Source organism: Nothoprocta perdicaria, unplaced genomic scaffold, assembly GCF_003342845.1.
Source record: "Nothoprocta perdicaria isolate Ctin4 unplaced genomic scaffold, notPer1 scaffold_3, whole genome shotgun sequence".
Taxonomy (NCBI): Eukaryota; Metazoa; Chordata; class Aves; order Tinamiformes; family Tinamidae; genus Nothoprocta; species Nothoprocta perdicaria.
In genome coordinates this window covers 7,465,279-7,489,673 of record NW_020455532.1, presented here as the reverse complement: position 1 = coordinate 7,489,673, position 24,395 = coordinate 7,465,279, and the positions used below count along the sequence as shown (strand labels likewise).

The 24,395-nt window shown below is 37.9% G+C and overlaps 2 protein-coding genes across 5 annotated transcripts; one reads left to right on the top strand and one right to left on the bottom strand.

Moving 5' to 3' along the window:
* Positions 1-607: 607 nt before the first annotated feature.
* On the bottom strand, positions 608-23,032 carry RTF2 (replication termination factor 2). Of its 2 annotated transcripts, none has more exons than XM_026041945.1 (9): positions 22,964-23,032; positions 22,133-22,227; positions 21,931-22,024; positions 21,093-21,232; positions 20,548-20,626; positions 7,022-7,135; positions 3,801-3,855; positions 3,630-3,722; positions 608-1,995 (listed from the first exon to the last, which is right to left on the bottom strand). In XM_026041945.1, the coding sequence occupies exons 1-9, from the start codon at positions 23,030-23,032 to the stop codon at positions 1,808-1,810; spliced, it is 927 nt and encodes a 308-aa protein (XP_025897730.1). In that variant the 3' UTR covers positions 608-1,807. The 2 variants fall into 2 exon arrangements, with proteins under 2 accessions (XP_025897730.1, XP_025897731.1); XM_026041946.1 differs by having other exon boundaries at positions 608-1,992.
* GCNT7 (glucosaminyl (N-acetyl) transferase family member 7) lies at positions 8,933-16,210 on the top strand. Of its 3 annotated transcripts, XM_026041942.1 has the most exons (8): positions 8,933-9,322; positions 11,309-11,584; positions 11,668-11,809; positions 12,098-12,151; positions 12,284-12,394; positions 13,745-14,776; positions 15,054-15,149; positions 15,665-16,210. In XM_026041942.1, exons 6-8 carry the CDS (start codon positions 13,801-13,803, stop codon positions 15,889-15,891), a joined length of 1,299 nt encoding a protein of 432 aa, XP_025897727.1. In that variant the 5' UTR covers positions 8,933-9,322; positions 11,309-11,584; positions 11,668-11,809; positions 12,098-12,151; positions 12,284-12,394; positions 13,745-13,800; the 3' UTR covers positions 15,892-16,210. The 3 variants fall into 3 exon arrangements, with proteins under 3 accessions (XP_025897727.1, XP_025897729.1, XP_025897728.1); XM_026041944.1 differs by lacking the exon at positions 11,309-11,584; XM_026041943.1 differs by lacking the exon at positions 12,098-12,151 and having other exon boundaries at positions 11,309-11,809.
* Positions 23,033-24,395: the final 1,363 nt, after the last annotated feature.

The following is a 24,395-nucleotide window of genomic DNA, read 5'->3' as shown; positions in this document are numbered from 1 at the left end:
ACAACAAGCCATTTTTTAAATTATACCTATCAAAATAACAAAATCTGAGCAGCTTCATTCAACACATTTGAACCATGAAGACCACCTACGAAGCATATGAATTTCCAGTTAACTATTGCCAATTACAAAAGAGGACACTTAAAAATAAATTAGGAGGATAATTAATCATTTTCACACACACAAAAATACAATGTAACATTATGTGTTTTTAAAAAACTTTTTAATGCCTTTTTTCACTTCTATTTTGGTTATTTTGAATCACAATTATAAAAGCAGATTTTAATTTAAAAAGAAGAAAGGAAGGTGGAAAGCTTCTAGCCTCCTCTCTGATCATGTCACGCAGATATTGCTGGCATCAGACACCACTCAGCCACAAGGTCATTGCAATGCAACACTAACAYGTTAAAAATATTCCTGTTTGATAAACTCTAATGAAAAGGCCCCCCAAAACTGCATGATAATAAATGATGACTAAAATTAGGAAGTTATCATGGTCTAATACTGGCAAAGTGAACATCCATATATCATGGATCTTCATGATCTTCAGCTTAATGTGAATTGTTATGGTGACAYGACAGCCTCAAATTTTATTTAAATCAAAGTCATAGGGATAATATGGATCAAAACAGAAGCAAAATCCCTACTTTAGCAAAACATATTATATTTTGCATCTTCGTGTAACAAGAAATAAAGCCAAATATTTGTTCGCTGTTAAGAATTTTATGTCAGAAAATAAAACAATGTGTACCCCAGCTGTGCCGAAATCATCCACTGCAGTTGCCTGCAGAAGGGCAAAAACGTTCAAAGAAGGGATCCCTCCAGCAGCTGCCACTGGGGTTCTGACTTGCATGAAACTCATCCCAAATCATTTCTCCTTAAAAAGCCAGTTCAAATCTGCCTGCCACTCCGTCTTGTTTTGAGGCACAGTTTTCTCCCCACTCACATTCTTCACGTAAGCTGAAAAGCCTGAATTCAGGTCAGAGTGGCAAATTCCTCCCCAGAGATGTACACAGAACCTCACTGTTTCAGCAGGAGAGGAAGGACGTTCACCCTTCTGTTCCACTCTGCTACRAGCCTCTAACGAAAGCAGGGAAACCTCAGACCTGATATTTCAAACTTTAAACAAAGGCAACTAGCAACAAAATCCCTAAGATTTTTTGGAAAAAAAATACCCATGTGATTACGGGGGTAATGATTTCCAAGTCTATATCTTGTTATTAAAAGCATCCTACAATAATATGTGCAATAAGAATACTGTACAAATATTTTCACRATGGCTATGTTTTCATATATTCCATCAAAATGTATATTACTTAAAACTACTTGAAAAACAGAGCAGTTAAGAAATGTATACCCGTTCTGTTGGGGGTCCACATAGCTAGCAAAACAAATGAAGTATTATTGCTCTTATTCAAGAAGCTTCAAAAAGGTCTAGACTTCTCGACTATAACAATGAAAACTGCAATTACAACAAATATCAATAGCAGGGAACATTAGACAGAACCTCCTACCCTCTCTCCCCATTGCTGAGGACCAAGAATGATGGAAAAAAAAAGGTGTAAATAATCTCTCATTTTAAARTGAGGTCTGTTGATAGCACACAGATTTTGGTCTTCTATTTTATATTTAATAGAAGTTGCAACTAACACAAGTTCATTAGCTATTCCCAGGTTTATAAACAACTTGCAAACTGAATAATTCTAGATAACATCAGATTGCAACAAATGTTCTCTATCAGAGTTGTACAGARAGAGAGCCTTAGGGAAGGAAAGTGGTAATGAATGTTACAATCAGGCACATCATTGTTTCAGAAATAGTATGCTGTGTGAGTAACCCAATTGGAACACTCTTCCTTTGGGCGTTTTGCTGAGCTGTGTGTTGTAAAAATAGATTTGTATGCCTCAGATTTCTCCTCACTGTCTGCAATGGATCTCTTCGTGGTACTGGAAGAGCCTTTATTAACTTTTCCTGGGACAGATGAACTTCCATTATCTGCTAGAGAAAAAAAAACAATAAAATGAAACATGCATACCACCCCAAAATTGACAGCAGCATTTAAATTAAAATTGATAAAGTATTAAAAAAATGTGTATGGAAATGAAGTATATAAATTTAYTGACTCCTACAAACATATCTTGTAATCGTACTGAAAACATGTTCCTAGCTTAAGGAATTTATTCTCAAAATGTGTTTAGAAAACTTGGAGARAGAGGAATTTTTTCCTGCTTGTGGAAACTCCTTGCACTGCAATTCAGTACTGACAATATTTATTCCTCTATGTGAGAAATGGCTCTGAATCCAGTCTTAAGAAAGAAACATTAAAGTATTCCACCACCCTGAACTATTGCTTGAAAATTAGCTATCAAATGACAAAAGCTAAACTTGTGACATACTATCCCTAGGGAATTTATTCTTTGCAGAGTCATAAGCATTAACAATGGACTGCATCATTTTATATTTGTGAGAGGAAAATGCCCACCCTGCTGTTTCTGATGCTGTTTCTCTTGGTGTTTTTAATCTACTGCTCTAGAAAACTCTGTTTCTCACCAACTACTTCATCTTCTCAAAAGTACAAGGACAGTATTTTAAGGAGCGCCTACCATGTCTCCTGAGCAAACAGGGCAGAAACTCTATGCATTTAGTATAATTTAGGCACAACTGCATGGAAATAACTAGCAGGGGAGCTTTTCTGAAATTGCATTTAGCCGATTTGTGCATGCAGTCAAGGGAATTACACRTACAATCGTAAATAGGCATGGATTGTAACTTTTTATCTTTGGAGAATGCTGCTCTTAATGCCACTAACAGCTGTCTGGAAAGAATTAGCAAACACTGGATTAGAAAGAATGAATATGTACACTGCAAGTCCAGAAACCTTAGGGTGCCATGTTCACAAATTAATTCTTATGCTACTGGCATTCCACTGCCCATCTCCCCMTCACTCCATGGATTTTTCTCTATTTCTCCTTTCTTCCTGTTCTCCTGCCAGTTTAGCAATATAACTACYTTCAGAAACATAAATCAATGACTTGACCTTGCAAAAGGGATATATTTTTTCCTTCACATAACACTACCAAGCATTATTAGAACTACTATGTTCCTAAACACCTACAAGCAACTATAATAGTCTGGAATTAAATATTTTTTAAAAGTCTGCCCCTAATAAAAAAACAACTGTAGGTGTCAGGCAAGACATTTCTAATGGAAATAATGGAAATTATCTTAGCTTCTCAGATAGTTTATCTGTAGCTATAATTTTTCTTCACTTTTTTTTTTTAAAAAAAAACAAAACTATAGAGTCTTTTTCTGAGCTTGTAACACATAACTGCAGACACATGCACATTCCATAATACATGTTACCTAAAGAGATGGCACTACCATTGGAATAAAGGACAGATAAAATTAATTATAGCTATGTGACAACTGTAAAAATATCAGTATATCCTCCAGGTATAGTCCACTGCCAGCAGTGATATACGGTAGATTAACAACAAATTACAGTACCATAACACAGTTATGGCCATAAAGAAAGGGAGTGGTAGGGTAGCTTCTGAAAATAAGGGTATAAAATAGACAGAAAAGGATCTCTTCTAAAATATTCTACAAAGCAAACCATTTGTTGCACCAACCTGAACTTTTGGTGAATACAATCTGCCTCTTCTCTTTCAAAGCGGCGCTGGCAGAATCTTTTCCGTTCTTAACCTTTGATGGGCCTGGAGAACCTAGGAAAGAAAAAGGGGAAATCAAAAACCTGCTTAATGACTCGGAAGAGTACTTATCATTTATAGCTATGAAATTACCTTCAGTGGTATCTTGCTGAGAAGCTGCTTCTGCTGACTTGCATTTCTTGGATTTCTGAAAAAGATATAAGTGGAAATGTAAYAATATACTGAAAAAAATATACAATACCAAAATTGAAGCTGCGTGTCTATCAAATACATCGGCTATTTTTTTTCTTCATGCAGTGGAACTATTCAATCCATAATATTGCTCCACACTTCTGAAATTATTTCCACGTGGAAAGACAATAATCTCAGAAACCATGAAAGCACTTCACAGATAAGTGCAGAGGCTGAAATAAAGCTGTGTGAATGCAATATTTTGCTTTGTATACCCTTTTTATCATTAAAATAATCTGATRTTTTGAACCCATGTGGTTCACCGTAGGACATTAGATCCACATTTAGTGTCATTAGGACACTAACCTGTAAGACTTTAAAAGACACAGTTACCTACAATCAATAAAGACAGATTAAAATAAACATTTTGGAATAATCATGCATCACATATCCACTTTATTTAATTTAGTTACTAAAATATTCCTCTCCTGGGTCTACTTAGTAACCCGATCATTTGTTGCGTGATTGCTTGGGAAAAAAAGTTGCATAGAAGAGCTAATATAGATCATCTGTGGACCAGATTTTCCAAGTCAATTTGTGTGTGTCCAAATGAGAAAAAACAGGACAAAAGAAAACAAAAAGCAGCAGCAACAAGAATCCCATTACTGTCCTTAACTATAAAAAAAAAAAAAAAAAAGGAAAAAAATAGATGTATTAAAACAGCCACTGGCATTACTAGTATTAAATCCGACTCAATATACATAAAGAATGGAGTGGAGACTTCAGAAAGGCTGCACAGATTCAATGAAAATAAATAACTTAAATACATGTACAGAGTAGGAGAACTCAGTGCTGCGCAGAGCTGGAGTAACCCTTGGGGAAACAAGCCGCGTGCGACGGCCCTGCAGAGCTCAGCCAGGAGGTGGTGGCAGAGGGTTACTTTTCCAAAAGCAGCCTTGGCTTTCCTGCTAATAGGTGCGCATGGAACATCTCCCGGGATCACATATCATATCATAGAATGCCGAAGGTTGGAAGGGACCTCAGAGGTCATCGAGTCCAACCCCCCTGCTCACGCAGGGTCACGGGCAGGTTTATTATGAAGAGTTACTTTTAGTGACTAGGATCTGAATTATGAGGCATTTGCAGACACACACACACACATACGTACATATATATTTAATTAAATGGAGCATTTAACACATTTCAGCTTAAATAATTTTTATGTTAGTGGTAGCTGTATCATCATAACACTTTTCTGTCATGGTCATAAATAAATGGAATTTGCATTTTCTGCTCCAACTAGAACAGGTCCACTCAGACTGTTCCCCTTATTGAATAGTGAAGGTCAGTAAAAGGTCCAAATAGCAGTACCAAASAAGACACTTGTGCTCCAATGCTGCAGCTGAGAGATCTCAGATTAGAGCAAATCGTGCAAGCAATAGCAGGGAAGGCAGGTTCTATTTGCACAAAGATCACTTGGTGCAACAGGAGAAGATGGTCTTAAAAAAGGCTCYAGAACTTGAGGTCCAGTACGCAAGGTCTGGCAAGAGATGTGCAAATAAGGTACCTGCCAGTGATGAAGGTCACTCTCTGAACATAAACAAACAAACAAATAAAAAGGCTTTTTCCTCCCATAAAAGTGGATGGAGTTCACAGACCCAAACATGATTTCCTYGTCTGCCATCACAACTGCCTCTGCTGTCACAGCAAAGCAGTGAAGCACCAGCAGTCCTCGGTACTTCTCTATCTTGCAGGGGACGCAGCAGCTTCCAGCCTATTCCAGACCATTCCAGCCAAGGCCACAGACACCTCAGAAAGAGATGTTTATATCTTTTCTCTACAGAAAGTGCTGCCTTCCATATGAAAATGGAGTRTAAAATCTGCACTATTCTATCTTCTAATGATCTTTAAAATCCTTTTAAAGATTCCATTACAAAGAACTGAAAAGAACAAAGAGGCATCTGAAAAGACAGCATAAGATGTACTTAAGTGATGTATTTAAGTGCTGTCCTCCCATTCTTAGGCCAGAAGTTGCAGCACACTAAGGGYAGAGCTGCTAATAGAGAGGAATCAGGCCCCAGAATTGCTCTGGGTAAGGAGCCTTTTGCCGTATTTGCTCAGGCCCAGGGACACTCGCGTGGCACAGATGAAGAAAGGACCCCGTGATGAGAAGAAGTCACACACTTGCTGGTAAATTAGCAAGTATCTGTTTATAAAAATGTAGGAAAATGAGTATCTAATCTCAGAGGCAGACAGAATTGGCTACAGTAACAGGGGTGAGACTCTCAACCTCCATTCACAGTCTCAGTTGTTGATGATTCATGCTCGAGACCAAGAACATCTGTCTGTGCTCTGGACAAAGTCAATGCTGCAGTTTTTGCTTGGTCATCTTCCAGACCAGCACTGTTAGTTTAGGAAAAATAGCAATGCTGAGAAAGGTTGAATGCTCACGTGATAGTGCAGTACTGCAAGGTGAGCTTAGAGGTTTAGAAAACCAAACTGCTGTGGCATTTTGTCTGGTTAGACAGGGGAGGCGGATGGACGGGGAGGACCTCCACAGCGTGCTGGAAAGGAGCATTGCTGGGCATCACGGACAACTATAAACATGATGAAACATGAAAARAAATTCCAACAAGGTCTTGAGAATCTCACCAGGAACCTGCATCCCCAACACCTGATTTCTGCCAACGCTCAACTGAGGAAACTTGGAGATAGAAAACTAAAAAGCTGCTATCACAATAAGACAGAAATAAAGAAGTGAAATACAGAAGATTTGCTCATTATTGGAGTTAACTAATACTACTACTAATAATAATAACTAATAAATAAAAATACAAAAATACAAAAATACAAAAATAAATAATAAACTAATTTTAGAAAGCCCTGAAGAATAACTAGCACACTGTCCTTTACACTCTCACTATTGAGTTCTGATTTTCAGAGCATCACGTACTGCCTACTAGTCGGAAGAAAATTTTGGAGGATAGAACTTGAACCTACATAGGGACAATTCTGTGTGAGGGTTTTCTATCTTTAAAACTATTACAAAGTACAAGGTGCAGGTACTGAAGAAATTCTGCAGTTCACATAAAGTTATTAGAAAAAGCTATGAGATCTAATAGAAGATTTAATTAACAGATGAAATTTACTTCTTTCTTTTTTAAATAATATAAAATGATTACCTTCTCTAGTTTACTTTTAAGTCTTCTCTCCTCCATTCTTTTCTTCAGTATTTCCACATCTTCTTTATTACCATTAAGGATAATCACGTCTTCCTCTTGAAAAGGAACACCACACTTCAAGGAAAGAAATGACAAAATCAGTGTTTTTTCACGATCCTTATACTAGTGAACCTCTGTTAAAAATAGTTCTATATGATCTTCCGTTCCTTCTCKTTGCCCTTTTCTTTGTCTTTTCCAACAGTTCTTCTTTAATACAGCCTAGTACAGCTGCTCACTTAAGTATCAGAGGGAAAGGTGGTTTTTATCACTGAGTACAAGGATGTAAAACGATAACATTCTTCTTCCAGGACAGGACAAATACTTATCTTAGCAGTGAATTATGAGCTTTTGGTAACATTTACCAACTACATTTAGTTACGTATCAACTTGAAGAGCAAGTTCTAAAACAAGTAGTATTCCATGCAAAGGCCTATACAAATTGTGTATTTTTTCCATGCAGTCCTTTGTGTACAATMTTTTTCATTTTTAATTGATTCTTTATTTATTTTTAAGGATATTCAGGTAGTATCCTGGATCTACTTGTATCCTGGATACAAGTGATCAGAGATTCTGTGAAGGAAAAGCAATTGTTAATAGAGAATATTACTAAATAACTCAGGTAGAATAGTAAGTCTCACATACAAAACAGGCGAATAAAGCAAACTTATCTTGGCACAAATGTCATCTTTTGCACTTAAACTGTTTTCTAGAAAAATTAAAATCTTAAAATTCAAGTCTGTTTTTAATGTGGGGAAAGATTTTGTCTTTCTTAGGGAACAAAACACAAGAGTTTTATAGTAATAATGAACTTTTACTTCATGAAGATTTCTCTGTTTCGAAAGCCTACTTCTACTCTAAATTTCAGCAACTTGAATTCCTATTCCCAAATGATAAATAGTAAAAGCTAATTCCTCCAGTTCTCCTAACTATGAGCATTACTAGGAAATGCATAAAAACAAACAATTCCCAACAGATTACAGAACATATATCAGGACAAACCAACTGTCCCTCTATCAACAGGGCTGTATTCAGAAAGGTGGACTGAACAGATGCCMAATTCAACCAGGGACCAAATCGCTGTCTGCTTGCCAGTCCCAGCCACCACAAGCTGATACATTAACAAGACGTTACAAAACTGAATAATCTTTTACTAAAAACAGGTTCAGGGAAAGTCACTCTCCCAAGCGCTTGTTCACAGGCAGTTTGGTAGCGTAAGCTTTGATGAGCACCATATTCTGTGTCTGATGGCACCATATTCTGTGGCAATGGGACAAAGGGGAAATTGTAACTCCGGATGAGGAGAAAAGCTGCCTTCTACATCTTCGCTCACAGATTGTTAAAYTTGCACACAAACATTAAAGCATCTACATAAAAACACCGTTAAAGATGAACGATTTACAAAATTTCCAATTTCCAAAAAAACCCAATGATAATTTTGCATCTGCAGTACCTGCAGTTGTCCTATACTGACTTCCAGGTTTTCTGTGTATTTCTTTCTGACCAACTTCCTATTTTTATCCATAATAAAACATATCTACTTCCTTACTCATTTCTAGTGCTCCTTACTCATTTCTAGTGCTCCAGAGCTTCTTAAATCTCGTACCTTTAAACTGCTCATTTTTCACTTACTAACCCCACCTCAAGCCCTTACAAAAACAGCAATGCAGTAAATGGTCAGTCTGAGAAGAGAGGTCATTTACTGCCTTTTTAGCTTCTGGATAATGTAAAGGACCCGAGGCAATTCCTCGCTACACTTGATTGCTGCAGGTTGGAAACTTTCAGCAGGCAAAGAGTTAAGAAACAGGGGGAGGAGGAGAGAGGGTTTGTTTCCTTTCCAATTCTCATCATCTAGCACGTTAGCCGTGCAGAGGTTACAGCTCCTGAGGTAGAGCAATCCTATTTCTAATCATCAGCAATGTGCTCTGTACGTATTTAAATGGCTGATTTCGGTCCTTTAAAGGCTGTCTCAGAAGTGCGGCAACAAAAATTGGGAGAAGATGAAGTTTCCTCTCAATATTGTGAAGCAGAGGACGTTTCTGCTGGGGCTAAACAGCATTACTGCAGAATAAATATGCTAAGCATTGCGGGAAGCCAGATGAAGCTTTAAATGAAAACATTCACGTTAATATTTAACCCCTTTCATTTATGCAAGATCCCAACACAAGCAACAGAATGAAGAACGCTGTCTGAATTTTGCTGAAGGACAATGGGGCCTTTTATTTATTAAATTATGCTGCCTTCTCTTGCCTAATATTGTACAAGGTAAGATTGAATAGATTTGATTTTACAGCGTCAAATGTAAGGGGTTTGCTTTTTTTGTTATTATTAAAGTCCGTTTCAACTTTTATAGAGCAACAAATATTTTCACTTCAAATATATTCATTTTTCCCTTTTGCAAATATTTGAATCTGAGGGTAACAACTGTACTTTTTTTTTTTTTTTTAACTTCGCAGATCTACAGTTCTTACTGTTATTAGTATCAGAAAAATCACAGCACTTACAAATACCCGTTATGCTCTTTTACAAAGAACTTTTACAATGCTATAAACTTATATTACTTAACTGTTTAAAAAGCTATTATAGTATTTGTKTAAGACTGTTGAGGGCATCTATCACACAGTAAAAAAAATGCAATTAGAAAAAAAAAGTGAATGAAAAGGTTCACGTTCTTAAAACTGTTTCAGATTTATGAGTAAATGCTGACCCAGTATTTTAAAGTAAGCATGATTTCAAATCTCTAAAACAGTATTAGTTGGGTTTGATTACTTAATGTCTGTCATAACACAGAAGGAGACCTAGACAACTTACCTAGATAGGAGGAAAAAGCATATCAAAGTCAAAAGCAGCAAAAAGTGCTGTTTTTAACACTTTTTTTTGCTGTTTTTAGCACCAAAATTAACATTCATTTCCTTATAAAATGTCTACTCTTAAGACCCGTGTAAATATTTTTTCATCCTTCAAACAAAAAGTAGACTTATAAAAAGATATGGGTAATACAAGAGCTAATATGTTTTAACCATTTAATTATTAGAAGAAGCATTCTTAAGTTTTATTTCATTGAATTATGAAGTCATTTGACCGGAGGTTTATCTAAACATTAATACTAAGCAAATACAAAAGGTCTAGGCAAAACAGAACATTCAAAGATGCAACATGCAGTACAAAATTCTATGTTGGGGAAAAAACAGTGAATTGTAAAATGATTTGCTACAAATTACAAAATGATCTTGATGAACTAGGATGATRTTTTACAGGCATGTTTGCAGACACAAACAGAATCCTACTTTTCTTCTGTGTTTACCTTAACGTGGAGCAGCCAACAATTTTCCATTAAGTAATATCCACAAGAGCTGCTACAAAGATGCCTGAAAATGCCTACATTTTTTTTTTTTTTTTTTTTTTTTTGGGGGGGGGAAGAATATGTAACACAAATTTTGGCACTTCTGTAAATTAAAGCATTTTTCTACTCCACATTTAGAACACATTTAGCTCTATACACAGAAGAGCTTCAAAGAGATATTTTGGTATCAATAAATATCTATAAAGGCACTCTAGTAAAATAATAACTAGAAAAAGTAATTTAGCCATAGAATAGGCTATGCCTGGCCAGAGGATAATCTTAACTGTAAGATCCTGAAGATACTTTTCAAGGGCAGGAGAAAATATGGCAGTATGGTCCTCAACAGCAGCAAACAGCATAGGGGCTAGAAGTGACACAACCTGCACATCCAGTGGGAATGACAGCTACAATTCTAGCTCTCAATCTGAAAAAAACACCACCAGAAGGCCAAAATTTTCATTCCGTTTTATATCTCAGGTTGAAAGATTTGTAATTCTGTTCTTGAAGGTTGGTCTTCATCATTTAGTCATTCCCCTAAAATATTTTATCACTGTGAAAGGATTGGTTTTCTTACCCTTCAGTGGAGTCCTTGTGTACATTTATACTGCTGTACAGAGTCTAGATGTTACGGAGTTCAAAAGGAAAAATCCACAGCAAATTCTTAACCCGAAACATCCCTGGAAGCTACTATTTGATGGATAATAAAAATGCAATTGTAAGACACAAACAGGTTACAGCTGGGTTCCCTTGGGAACTATCCTTTGCAAGCTATCCACAAACACGTATTTAATGAGAGAGGGGAGAAAAAAAAAAAAAAAAAAAAAAAAGACAACTCTCATCCTGCTCAGGTGCAGGATTTTCTAAGCAGTTAAAAGCCTCAAATATTTATTTCTTTTGTTTTATAACAGCCCACAGTCTTCAGTGTAATTCACATGCCAAGAATGAACTTTCCATGTGACACGGACCATAAAGATCTCATCACAGTCACTAATTTAGAGCAACCTCAATGTCTCTCCTGTAATTACTCACAATGAAACACTGCTACAGCATCTTCTATTTTTCCTGTGACAATCCTTGCTTCCACCTTTTGAAGGCATTTGTTCCCCTACATTCTTTTTGAAAGGTTGATGTGGACAGGAACGCTCAAGTTTTTACTTTAAATGGATGGAACACTCACAATCAAGGTTGTTTACAAAGTAAATGTATCCCTTAGGAGCTGCTAAGAAAAAAAACCTTCTGGGACCTGATTTCATGCTGTTTTTCTTAGGCTGGTGCACTCAATGCAGAGGGAACAGCATTGTTGACAGAGAAGCAAAATGGAAGAATCCTCCACCTAATGCACAAATCTTCCTTCTGGAATGCTAAGTGGAAAGGAGGCATTTTTCCAGCATCAAATCCAGTGCATACCAGTAAGGACAATTAATACATCCTTTTCCAACTGCCTAATAAGTTCTTAAAATTTTAGTATTACAGAGCATCTGATTTGTTGGTTCAACTTTTCTACTTTTGAAGCTTTTTAAATTGTGTCTCATTTCTACTTTAACTGCAATGCCTTCTTTATTTCTAAGTTTTAAGAGATATATACTGAATTTACATTAAAAGAAATAAAAAAAAAAAATCTTTCTAGCCCTCAAACTACAACAGCATTCATACAAAAAACCCCCATTCATTAAAAAATCCTTCTGTTCTGTTCTTAGGTAATAGCAAACACATTGTGATGTTGATAGCTGCAAAGCATAAAAGATTTACAGGTGAAATACATTTTTTTTCTACAATTATGTACAAGAGAACACGAGTACTTTCTAAAACTGCAGTTAAAGCTTTCTTAGTATAACTACTAAGTTTACCAACAGCTGATGGAATAATTTTGCCCCCCTTTCCAGGAATTTTGTCTAGGAATTCTACATCAAAAGCTTCAAGGAAAAGATTCCACATACTAACCAAAGGATTCAGGACTTCTGTGCTGTCATGCTTCTGACTTTTCAGCAAGGAAGGTATTTGTAAGAAAAAGATATTCATGAAAATGGAGAGCAGAAGTCTTCTATGCTGATACTGATATAAATTATACACTTCCCTATGAATGTTAATCTTGACAGTAGTATACTTTATCTTGGATATGCAAGTCTGCTAAAAATAAGGAATTAGTGCTGCCTACATGGTTTATTTTCAAAATCACTAATATAAAGATGTGAGAGGCAAAAAGAGATCTGAAGTTAGAAAGCCTTGCTGACTTTATAAGGAGAACAAAGGATGTATTTTGTGAAGCACAACTTAAGACTTTTCACTCTGTTTATTTAATAATTTTTCTGCTGCTGGTCATGGTGAACTGGAACATAAGGTTGTCAAACAGAACAGTTAAGTCCTCTTAATTTGTGACAAAGCAGCAGCCATTTCAGAATATCTTGCACAAACAACAGAAAAATAAGAAACTATGCAAATATTTACCATTCCTGAACCACCATTAAAGAGTAAGGAAAAAAAAAAATAAACGCCTGTAATCTTCTGAATCCATAGATGCTATAGCTGCAGCTGACAGCAATAACATTAAGGCTAGTAAAAATTAGCCTTATTTGGGATGTATCTGTTTCTGTGGAAGCTCCTTGTGCTCGCAGGTAGCATGGGAGCACGCTGGCTCTGAATACAGTTAAAGCATGACGTATACACTCAGTATATGGCAGCCACAGCAACCAAAATGCTTCTCTTTTAATTAAAAAAGTATAGACAGATATACAGTATATCTGAGCATATAGAGATATACATATGCATATATCTTGCATATCCAATAGTCCAGGAGTATAGATATATTATATCCTAGATATACTCCATGGTCCAGGTCAAAGGACCATGGAATGTCTGGCTCTAGTTACATTCTTCAGATGAGTATGCCAAAAAAGCAGAGGTTGATCACTAAAATTTACTTTTCTGGCAGAATCTTAAGGCCTCAAACATGTCTTGGCAACGATGGTCCTTTAGCTGTGCACTCCTCGTGCACCTTCTCTATTCTGAGGGCTGAACCGTGGTCAATTGACGACCCAGGACTTACCTACTGACCGAAGATAGAATTAGCTTTAGTCCAATGGGCTGGGCTCCACTTGCCCAAGCCATGACGTGGGCCGTGCCTGGCTATTTGGCTCATTAGTTCATCTGAGCACAGATGCTTCATGGTCCTGCAAGTACCATTTCCAGTGGCTGTGTTCTCCAGCACRAGCAGGCATATGGGCACACAGAGTGACAGGAAAGAGAGTAACTGCAAGATCTGTAAATGAATCACTGTCACATCATCTTTTTTTCCTTTAAATGTCGGCAAGCTTCTCTCCCGCTCTTTAACTCACTTTTCTTTTTAGATATTCTGAATGTGTAATTAAGCTATGACCAAAAGACATCATCCTGAAGATAAAAAATGAACCCACTTGATGCAACAAAATCAGGATTTCTAGTGTGCATTGCGATCTGCATGTTCATTTACACTTTCATCTACCTAAAGAACACACTTTCAGAAGAGCCAAATGAAGAAAAATTTGCTGGAGATACAGCAGAGTGTGGTTTTTATCCAGACGAACTTTGTTCAGCTCTTTTTGTGGGGAAAAGCGCYGCCTCTCAAATAGGAAACTTTTGCCAGAACACCTACCAACCAGAAGCACTTGGCTGCATTCAGACTACCTGCAATTGCTCCAYGGTTCTGAAAAACCTGCATTTTATAACAAGGCCACTGTCTGAAGAAGAAGGAAATTTCTCATTGGCGTATATTATCACAATTCACAAGGAGCTGCAAATGTTTGTAAAGCTACTAAGAGCTATCTACATGCCTCAGAATATTTACTGCATACACGTTGATGAAAAGTCACCGAAAAATTATAAAGCTGCTGTACAAAACATTGTTAACTGCTTTGAAAATATTTTTATTTCCTCAAAAAGGGAAAATGTTGTTTACGCAGGATTTTCAAGACTACAAGCGGATATTAACTGCATGAGGGATCTAGTCCATTCCAAAGTTCAGTGGAGTTACGTTATTAACTTATGTGGGCAGGATTATCCCATCAAAACAAACAAGGACATTATACAATACATCAAAAGCAAATGGAATGGTAAAAATATGACTCCTGGAGTAGTGCAACCGCTTCATATGAAACACAGGACACAGGTTAGTTACAGAGAATATGTACATTCTGGAGTGTCTTATGTGTATCCAACAAAGAATGTAAAAGCTAAAGCTCCATATAATTTGACAATATATTTTGGTAGTGCCTATTACATACTCACTAAGGAGTTTGTAGAGTTTACACTGACTGATGCACGTGCAAAGGAACTGCTGGAATGGTCAAGAGACACCTACAGCCCRGATGAACACTACTGGGTCACACTGAACCGTTTAAATGGTAAGCTGCATCTTATTTGTACTGTGAATAATCCCCCAAATAACAATATTGTCAAGTCTATGATACAGAGAACTAGTGACTTGAGATTCAGGGCCTTACAACATCCTTAAGRGAATTAATTGCCTAGATATGGTCATCTCCTCAGCCTTGCTGCTTCACATCTCCTGATTGTTTTAGAAATAACACTCTTGCTTCCAGAGAAATAATACTATGGTGCAGGTGAATTATCCCTATAGCAAATAGAAAGAAATCTTATCACACTGTTATGTTTCTAAAGATGCTCCAGGCGCTACACCGAATGCAGACTGGGAAGGAAACATCCGAGCCATTAAATGGAAAGACCAAGAAGGAACCACACACAAAGGCTGCAAAGGTAAGGTGAATTTTGCTCATGAACTGCAATTTGCTTTACTGACTAGCAGTTCTTGCAAATTACATATTATGCTTTAAAACCACCCATCTCGTATGTCCCCAAAGTCATGCATATTTTATTTGGAAAGTATGAAATAAACCAGCAGGTGATTCTACTAAATTACTCCAGTGTGTCCAATCCAAAAATCTCCTGATRTATCCTTGCAAAGATCACCACAGGATCCACACACTGACAGCTGTGCTTTCAATCTCCGATTACTRGGCTTCCATAATTGAACAGGTTAATGACAGAGCTGCACACATGTTGTATTCCTGGGGACCTTACCTTTTGTGAGCTTCTGTACATTGGCTTTGTTTCCTCTATTACATTAACCAATGCATTAACGTGACTAACCAGATCTCAATGAAAAACAGGTTTTCTTTTGACAAGCATGTTTGTCAGATACTTAAGTCTAGTTTAAAATGATTCAATTCATTTTTCTACTGCTTTCATATACCTTCCATTTGTCTTTGCAGGTCATTACATTAGAGACATCTGTGTCTATGGACTAGGGGATTTACAGTGGATCATTGAATCACCTCATTTATTTGCCAACAAATTTGAACCTGCAACATATCCACTTGTTATGGACTGCCTAGAGAGACGCTACAGGCTCAAAGTACTGCAGCAAGCAGAAGTTCCCATTGAAGATCACTGGCGTTTTCAGGAAAATAACTACTTCAACATGAAACTGAATGTTTGAGCTCAAGACACATTTAAGCAGTGCAGAAAATATTGAAAGAAACCATCCAGATAACAAGAAGTTTAGCTATAGTCTTCACTCTGTGCATGATATCATAAGAATATGCACAATACTGTACTACTGTTCACCTGTGAAACAAGCAGTTAGTTTTCTTACAGTAAAATAGAAAGAATTAACTGCTAACGGGTTAATGCTAATATTAATAACAAAAACAACATGATCGTGCAAGTCAACAGTCCAGCAGTTCTACAATCTGCTAAAGGCAAGGGGGTGGTTCTTACTCCTTAAGTGAGTTACTTAACTGGAAAAAAATATTCCTTGTGTCTGCTGCTGCAGAAAGGACTGACCAGTATGCAAATAATAAAGCTGCATAAAAATGAAATATTAAGAGCAAAAGTTAAAGTGGTTTGTACTGTATGCCTTATGAAGTAGATTCTTTTCAATAATAAGATTTACACGAAAGCTTCAGAGGCGGTAGGGAAGCCAGTGACAGCTGGGTTCAGACACTGTCCATGTTCCTGCTCTGTGCAGGGCCAGCTGCACCTCTAACCTCGTTGTGCAGCGCTCCCGCCAGGAGCTTCGCTCCTGATGAAAAGGGAACCTGCGTCAGCAGCAGGAACAGAGATCCTGCAATGCAATATAGCCAAGATCCTCATTTTCTCTGTGTCTGCCTAAGTTTGTTACAAGAAAACATGGGAATTATTGACCTGAGGAAACCTGAACTTTGATAAGTCATTTCAAGTTGTTCATTTTTCCCTTACTATTTGGCACAGACAAAAAAAGCAATCCAGTAAATACACACAAACTCCCGTTTTTTAGATAAGCTTTGATGGGACCTAATAAAACACATACTATTACATGTTGAGAAACTACAAATTATAAAGATGTAAACTTCCATATGCACCAGTTATTCATTTTCTACTGAAAAAAACGTCTTGCAGATTAAGTCATTTTGTAACTTGGAGTTACAAAAACCAAAACTAATCAAAGACCGAGTCAGCAGCAGAACACAAAAAGTTTAGTTTCTTATTCCAAACTTATTCCCAGATTCCTGCGTATTTTCCCACACAAGTTTTCTTGGAAGCATAGTTTCTTTTAGATGAACTTCCACCTAAAGAAAGACCATCTGGTCCCTATTTATTTATACAAATTCGCCAAGTCTGTCAAAGGCCTGTACTCAGGCTCATGTATATTCCATGGCTTATTTTGGGGCCAACTACTGCTCAATATACTTTTTTCACAGAGAAAAAAAATCATGCAGCACATTCACACTGGGCTTGTTCAGAATCCCTCTGAAAACCAGCACTGAGGATTTCTAGCAGGTATTAATCATGGCAATATTAGCAATGAATCTCTAACTAAAGCACATTCAACGCACTGTAAGGCACTGCTAGCTTCTACTCTTATGTTGTTTTTACGTTCATCTTGTTATGTTTGTAGCAATATCTGGCTTCACCTTTCACTGCTATCTTACAGGACAATCGTTGTGTGTCTTCCTTCTGAAGAAGCACAGGCTTGGTTTGCAGGGTCTGGCTGGCCGAAGTAGGAAAACTCCTTCTTGAAATACGATTTAGGTAACCCTACACCTGACGATCCAGAAAATTCACTGGAGTGTGATCCTACTTCCTTAAATTTATATATTATCATAAAATTTCACCTATATAAAACAACAACAAAAACAACAACAAATAATCCTAATTAAATCATCTTTTTTTTTCCCCTCAAACATCGTGTGTTTTTAAGTAAGTTGAAAAAAAGTTGTAATTCAACTGTGATAGTTGACCAGAACATTTAATATACTTTTTTTTAAAAAGTGGATCATCCAAAATGCCGAGATCCTGGCAATGTGCTTACTTACTTTTGATAACTGTTGATCTAAGAGCATATAGCATCAATGTGACCTTGTCCAAGGAAACAGTGTGTACTATAACGTATTGCAAACGCACAATCTCTGTATCTGAAAGATGTGTGCATAGTTCCTGTTTCAAAAAACCCGAGGCACGTGTACAGCGGTTCAGTATCTCAAGTTAAACACGTGGGTTATGTGCATTGTTGTCTGCTGAATATGAAAACATTTCTAAAATTATAAAATAAATTTTAAAGGCATGCAAGAGACCACATTTTTAAAAATAGGTTAAAAAGGTTAGTTTCTAGGATGATCACAAGCAAGGTATTAACTATATGAAGCACAAGGCATATTATTCTTGGATTACATAAGAAGAATTACCGGTTTGGAAATGAAATCTGCAGATCAGTACTGCTAAAGCATTAAATCAGTGAGCACGCCACAAAAATCGGGTAAAATAGATACATTTTTGAACACAATTCTTTTATTCCACTTTCTCCCACAACTCAGCTATTGTAAAATAACAAACTGCAACTAAAATGTAGCAAACACTGACAGTCCATACAAAAATTAGGAAAACAGTTAGAAAATTGAAGTGTCAGAACATTTAATGACTTTGGCCCCAGCTGCAGAGCAGTATGGACAGAGCTGACAATATTGGTCACGATACTTCCAAACACACTAAAGAGATTAGAAATTTTCTTGCTGTCCTTTTCAATGTTAACAATCTACTGGAGAAATAAAAACAACAGTAGGTTAAAATTTTCTATTTAAAAATGCAAATTTTAAAAGGACAGTTTCCATTTCATGTATCATTCCTGTTCACTGATCTTTGGGAAGAAGTAGGGGCCAACAGAAAGCTGGCTGCTCTTCAGGGCTTCCTGCTACAGAATTATCTTGCGACACAAAGTCAAGTCACTTCTCTTCCTGCCCACTAAAGTCATTTCCGGCACACTTTAGCTTGTGGCTTCCTACTGACAGTTTAAGTTTTCTCCCCTTACTCCACAAAACTTCAAGCATACAGTTCAAGCAAAACACACTTTGTGTGAAGCAATAGTGCAAGTTTTACTTGTATTTTTAAGTTGCTCTTAAGCATTATGTTGTAGAATGTGTAATTAGAGATGTTGAGCATGCTTCAAAAAACTTAATGCATCCACTACATAGAACGTATATAAAAAACAGTGATGTCAAGGAAGTAAAACTCTCACATAACTCTTGGATTAAAAAAAAAAAGTAGAAATGTAATAAAAAACATTAAAGCACAGTATTGCTCTCTGTGCTGACAACTGGAACTGTTATGTTTTAACTAAAGGGAAAAGTGCAAAGGACAGGGAGTCAAGATTTTGACTCACAGTTGTCTAATTACTGCTGATTTTGGACAGAATCAACAGAAAACTTATTAACCACTGTCAAAAGTTAAATGTAGTCATAAACATACTCCATATGATACTGAAAGGAGCAGAAGGCCTTTTTAAGCTATAAAGCACAGTGCTGATGCTGCTGAAGTGTCCGTACAGTGCTGTAAGGTACAGTGTAAGTTACAGTACAGTAAGGTACAGTGCTGACACTGAGTGATTTAGGTGCTGCGCTAACCGGCTTAACTAACAGTCAYCACACACTGTTTCCTCATACTTCTACCCTGAAGAAAGCCTGAAGTTACAGAGCCACTTTACTGTAGTCCAGCAAGACTTTAAAAAACAGATATTCTATGCTCGGACAATGTACAAATCCCACAGGAATTAATTTTCTAGAACAAGTCTCTGAAGCTCTGCTGCACATAGAAAATTATCTGTTACCRGAAGCAATACTCCAGAAGGAATGTTCTTCCAGAGACATATTTGTCTTTCTGTGAAGCCCAATAATAAAAGACAGAATAGCTATTATCCGCATTTAAATATTCCTAGAAGCATCTCCAAATATGGTCAAGAATCCATATGCTCATACATATGTTTGTATTCAAATATGAGATTGTGATGAACAGTTTCTGTAAACAAACATAGTGTAAGAAAACACAGAATACGAAGGACTAACTTTCTTTTTTCAAGATTAGTACACTGGACAAGCTGTGGTTAAAACATCTCATTTCTGTATTTAATAATCATACAACCCCCCCATCTAGCAACAGCAAAGTGTGAAATGAAAATTTCACACTTTATMGATTTAAAAATTTTTWAAAATTTAAAAATTTTTATTGATCTAAAAATAGATCAATATCATACAGGAGGGGAGCAGAAGGCTGTTACCAGACTTCAACTAACCTTGAATAGCAAAAGGAGACTACACTTAAGTATCAATATTCCCTATCACCTTGAACAATTTATCAAGAAAGCCTTTGGTTCATGGTTCTTTTAAGTACACTGTACATTATAGCAAATATCAGGGTGTTGACTGAAAAGTAACTCCTCTTAAAAGTAGCCGCTAGAGTCACGACAAATATCCCTGATTACAAAAGCAGAGATATGAAAAAGAACAGTGTTTGCAATTTGTATCATTGTTCTTAGCTAGAGATCTATAGACACAACTAGCACTATAAAGTGCTAGTGAAACGTAGTTGATACCTTCTACAATAAGCCATGTAACTGCGAAAAAACATCACTTTATTTGAAAGTAGTTTTTGTAAAACCTCTCTCAAGAAAAATAATACTTACTATGAAAATTATCATTATTTAATTATAAAGAAATACATTTCCATTTCCAAAACAACAACAACAACCCACTATAAAATAGTAGATGTGAACACAACTATAGGTATATATATCATTTAGGGTCATTCATGGCCCTTCCATTACTAAATCTGAAGAAAAACTCACCTTGTGGCAAACTTCTGTTTTAATTTCTTTGAGAGCACGTTCAGAGAACACACAGCCACAGTTCCGTAAGAAGCAAAACCTTTAAAGAAAAGAAGGCAAGTCRCACAGTCATGTTCAGAAACTCTGTGCAGGTAAAATACAGCCCTGCACAGTTCATCTCCATCCCAAAGTGAGACTGAAGGTCTCACTTGACCTTCCTCCCCTTGGTCACATAAAGCTCCTGTGGCGTGGCCTGATAATAGCAGAACGCTGCTTCTTCCCTGCAAATGTTGCCCTCCGTTGCCCTTTCATTTATAGACACAATTTGGCTTGTGTAAAGGAATACATTTCATCTCCCCTCTTGAACTGGAAGGGAGGAAAGTATAGAGACCTTTTCTTGATCTCCCAACTCCCTTCTAACTGGATGGCAAAGACTCTCCAAAAAGGCTGAGGTAGGTACAAGCACCTGCCTTTCGACGTTATTGCTTTAAACTACTCTACCTGCTCTATATTCCATTTAGAACAACTCATTTTTGAAAATTAAATACAGAAGCAAGAACACTGACCTGTGCCTCCCGTTCATCTCCAAGCCCACCACAGGGCATATAAAACGTCCACACTGGATGTCATCGTACTTGTCACCTTTTATGCTCTCTTTATCACCACTCCAGGCTGGATTATCTGCAAGATTTAGTTCTGTAACACTCTGAAAGATACAAAGGCATGTCCTGAGTTGTTTGCTGGCGATTTGTCAACCATAATAACATTCCTGAAGATATTTTTTTTCCTAATGGACTTGAAACAACATAGTTTCTAGTTAGTGACATTTTTWAAAGAGATTTTATAACACAAGTTCAATAACAGAGAAATTTAGCGTAATTATAAATACATAATGCATGCAATAAATGCATGTTGGAAAGACATTTGACAATACTTGTTGAAATTCTACTTCTGACTGCCATCTGAGTAAATGCTAAACTTGCAGCTCTAAGAAAAAAATTACAAGTCTGTTAATTAGACTAATTGACTAATTGACTAATTAACTAATGTTAATTACTCTTTCCTGATTCAAACCATCAATGCCTCAAACTTTTATTTATGTAAGAAGCCATTGTGTCTACGACAGTGTAATTTCCATGTTTGTGTCTTCAGATCAAAACCAAATGATTAAAATCTACTAGCAAGATTTTGCTGTCCAAAAAATTAAGAATTCCATGCCAAGATATTAAGATTATGACCATTGCTGCCGCTAAGCATACACAATAGAGATCCATCTTCTTATCACATTTGCCTCTCTGGCACTTGAAAGGAAATATATTCTGAATATTAACATTAGTAAATTGAGTTTTCATAGCATATTTTCACCTTTATAGCCTTCTTTAAAATTAGATACAACTTTTTTACCTTAATGCTCCTGATATGTGATGCAGCTTCCACAAGAGCTTTATCAGATGACTTGTCCAACAAAAATTCAATGACAGCATCTTTATTATACAACCTACAACAATAAATTTGTAGAAAAAAATATTTGGTGCTTGTAAATATTTGACCTTTATTTAGAAAGTAGTCCCTTTTAATAGAGAACTCTACATGCAAACATTCGTACCTGCCCAGTTCACAGGCTACAATTGGTCGACAGAGTTTCTCTTGACTCAGAGTACAGTAGTACCACCGTGCCACCAATTCAGCATTCTTGTCAACCTGATAAAAAGAAAATATCAAATAAAATACCCAGGCATCCTACCAATTCTGCCTGCCACAAAGCTATTCCACGAATTATTTACCAAAATAATGGTAAATGGTAATGGACTTTCAGTGAAAGTCATGCTCAGTTTCAAAGATTCACCTCTACAGATCACTAACAAACGCAGGGGCGTTTGCTCCCCAGCTCTAACTCAGCATTCTTCCTCTTGGCCACTTCCACCAATTCTCATCTCTTTTACTTTTTGCTCCTCGCATGTTTTCCACTACCCTCATTTTCTCCTCTTTCTCTCAATTCTATCTCTCTTATCTGCTATTTTTTGTATCACTCGCAGTCAGGAACAAACACAAGCCAAGCAATGCTGCAGATATCAGGGCGTTATCCGAGGCTCCAGTTCGGTACTGTAGCCCAGTACGGCACTGGAGGCCAAACAAGAAAAACACAAATTAAAAGCAACAGGAATCGCACAGCATGGCAGTAGCGCCGCAGAGCACATGGAGACAAAAGCAAAGTCATTTAGCTGCTTTACAGCGGCGAGCTCCAGCGCCTCCTCGTCTACCCAGTGCTTTTTCTCCCGAATTTCACACATCCAGGGAGCTCTTCCGCGGACGACAGGGCCTGACGACAGGGCCCAGCCTCACGGTCCCAGGCACAGCCCCGGCAGGCCCCGGCCGCTGCCGCCCTCCCGTTCCCGCTCCCGTTCCCGTTCCCGTTCCCGCTCCGACCCGCTCGGACCTTCTCGACCTTGCGTGGCCCCTTCACCAGCTCGTGCCGCTTCGGGATGGTGCCGCCATCGCAACCCATCGCTGCTGCCGCCGCCGCCGCGCTTCCGGCACCAAGCGGCGCTTCCGGCGAGCCTTGATGGCGTCATCGCCGTGCCATAGCAACCCGGGGCTGAGGGCGGGGCTGAGGGCGGGGCTGCGGGACGGGAGGAAGGACCATGGCGGGGGGGAGGGGGACTGGGACGTACCACGATGCCCGGCGGGGGCTGCACCCTCCCTCCCCGGCCCTGGCATGCTGCACATTTTTAAGATATTTATTTATTTATTTATTTATTTATTTATTTATTTACTTACTTATTTATTTATTTATTTATTTTCCTTCTTTCTATATTTATTTTCTGCGAGAACCCACCGCTGTGGGCAGGCAAGGTGCCCCAGCTCCCCCCACGCTCCGCGTTGGGCCGTTCCTCACAGTTGGGGCAAGGAAAGTCCCTAACGGCCGCGAGGGGGTTCGCGGGAGACACGAAACGCGCGCGGGGCTCGAGCCGCCGCCGCGCTGGCGTGTGGCTGCGCTTAAACACGTGTAACGTGGTGACAGCAACGGGAAAATAAAACTGGCGCGAGGTTAAAGTTAACCCTAGGGGTGCCCTTGTCGGGCCAGACAGCTGCGGCCAGGAACGCGGGTGAAACTCGCTGCCCACTTTAGTTGGAAAAAGCAAAAGGAAACAAAAGAGGGTACAGCTTTGCCAAGAGAGGCCATGGTTTAAAAATTCACATACAACTTTTAAATAAATTAATGACAAAAGCACCAATGATGCGTGTGTACSATCTATCCCGTTTGCCAGGCTGCCATCACTGTGGAGCTCGGATCCAGCAGATTTCAGGATAAAATTAATGAACTAGGACTAGGAGTCCCCAAAATCCATGCTTGTGAGCCCCTGAGGGAGCAGCGTCTGCCTGGGCTGTTGCTACAAGCGTCAAGGGAGGAATGATGTCCTGTTTGCAGTTTGTAGGACGAAGTTCCCCAAAACCTCAGTATTTCTAGTGACTGCAGTCAATATATACATTTTTCTTCCATTTGGAACGCTAGGTTGAAATGTGTTTAAATGAAGACCGCTGAGGTGGTTTCCTCCCGGATTTACGGGGAGCCAGAGCTCCCCTGAGTCTCTTCCCTCTGTGCTCTGCTGTTCAGTGCTGCTGCCTTTCCCAGGGCCTGCCACGTTTTGTCCTATAACACCCCTATCACATTTATACATTAAACAACAGCAAAGTGGATTTATAAAAAAAAAAAAATTACAAAATTGAGTACAGTCATCTAGAAACAGTTGATGATAGCTTTACACAGCGACATGTCATAATTTGTGGGTTGATATGCCACCAAATGTAAAAAGATCTTATGTACCCAATAGAAAAAAAAAATAGAAAAATATATTTTATATCTATTT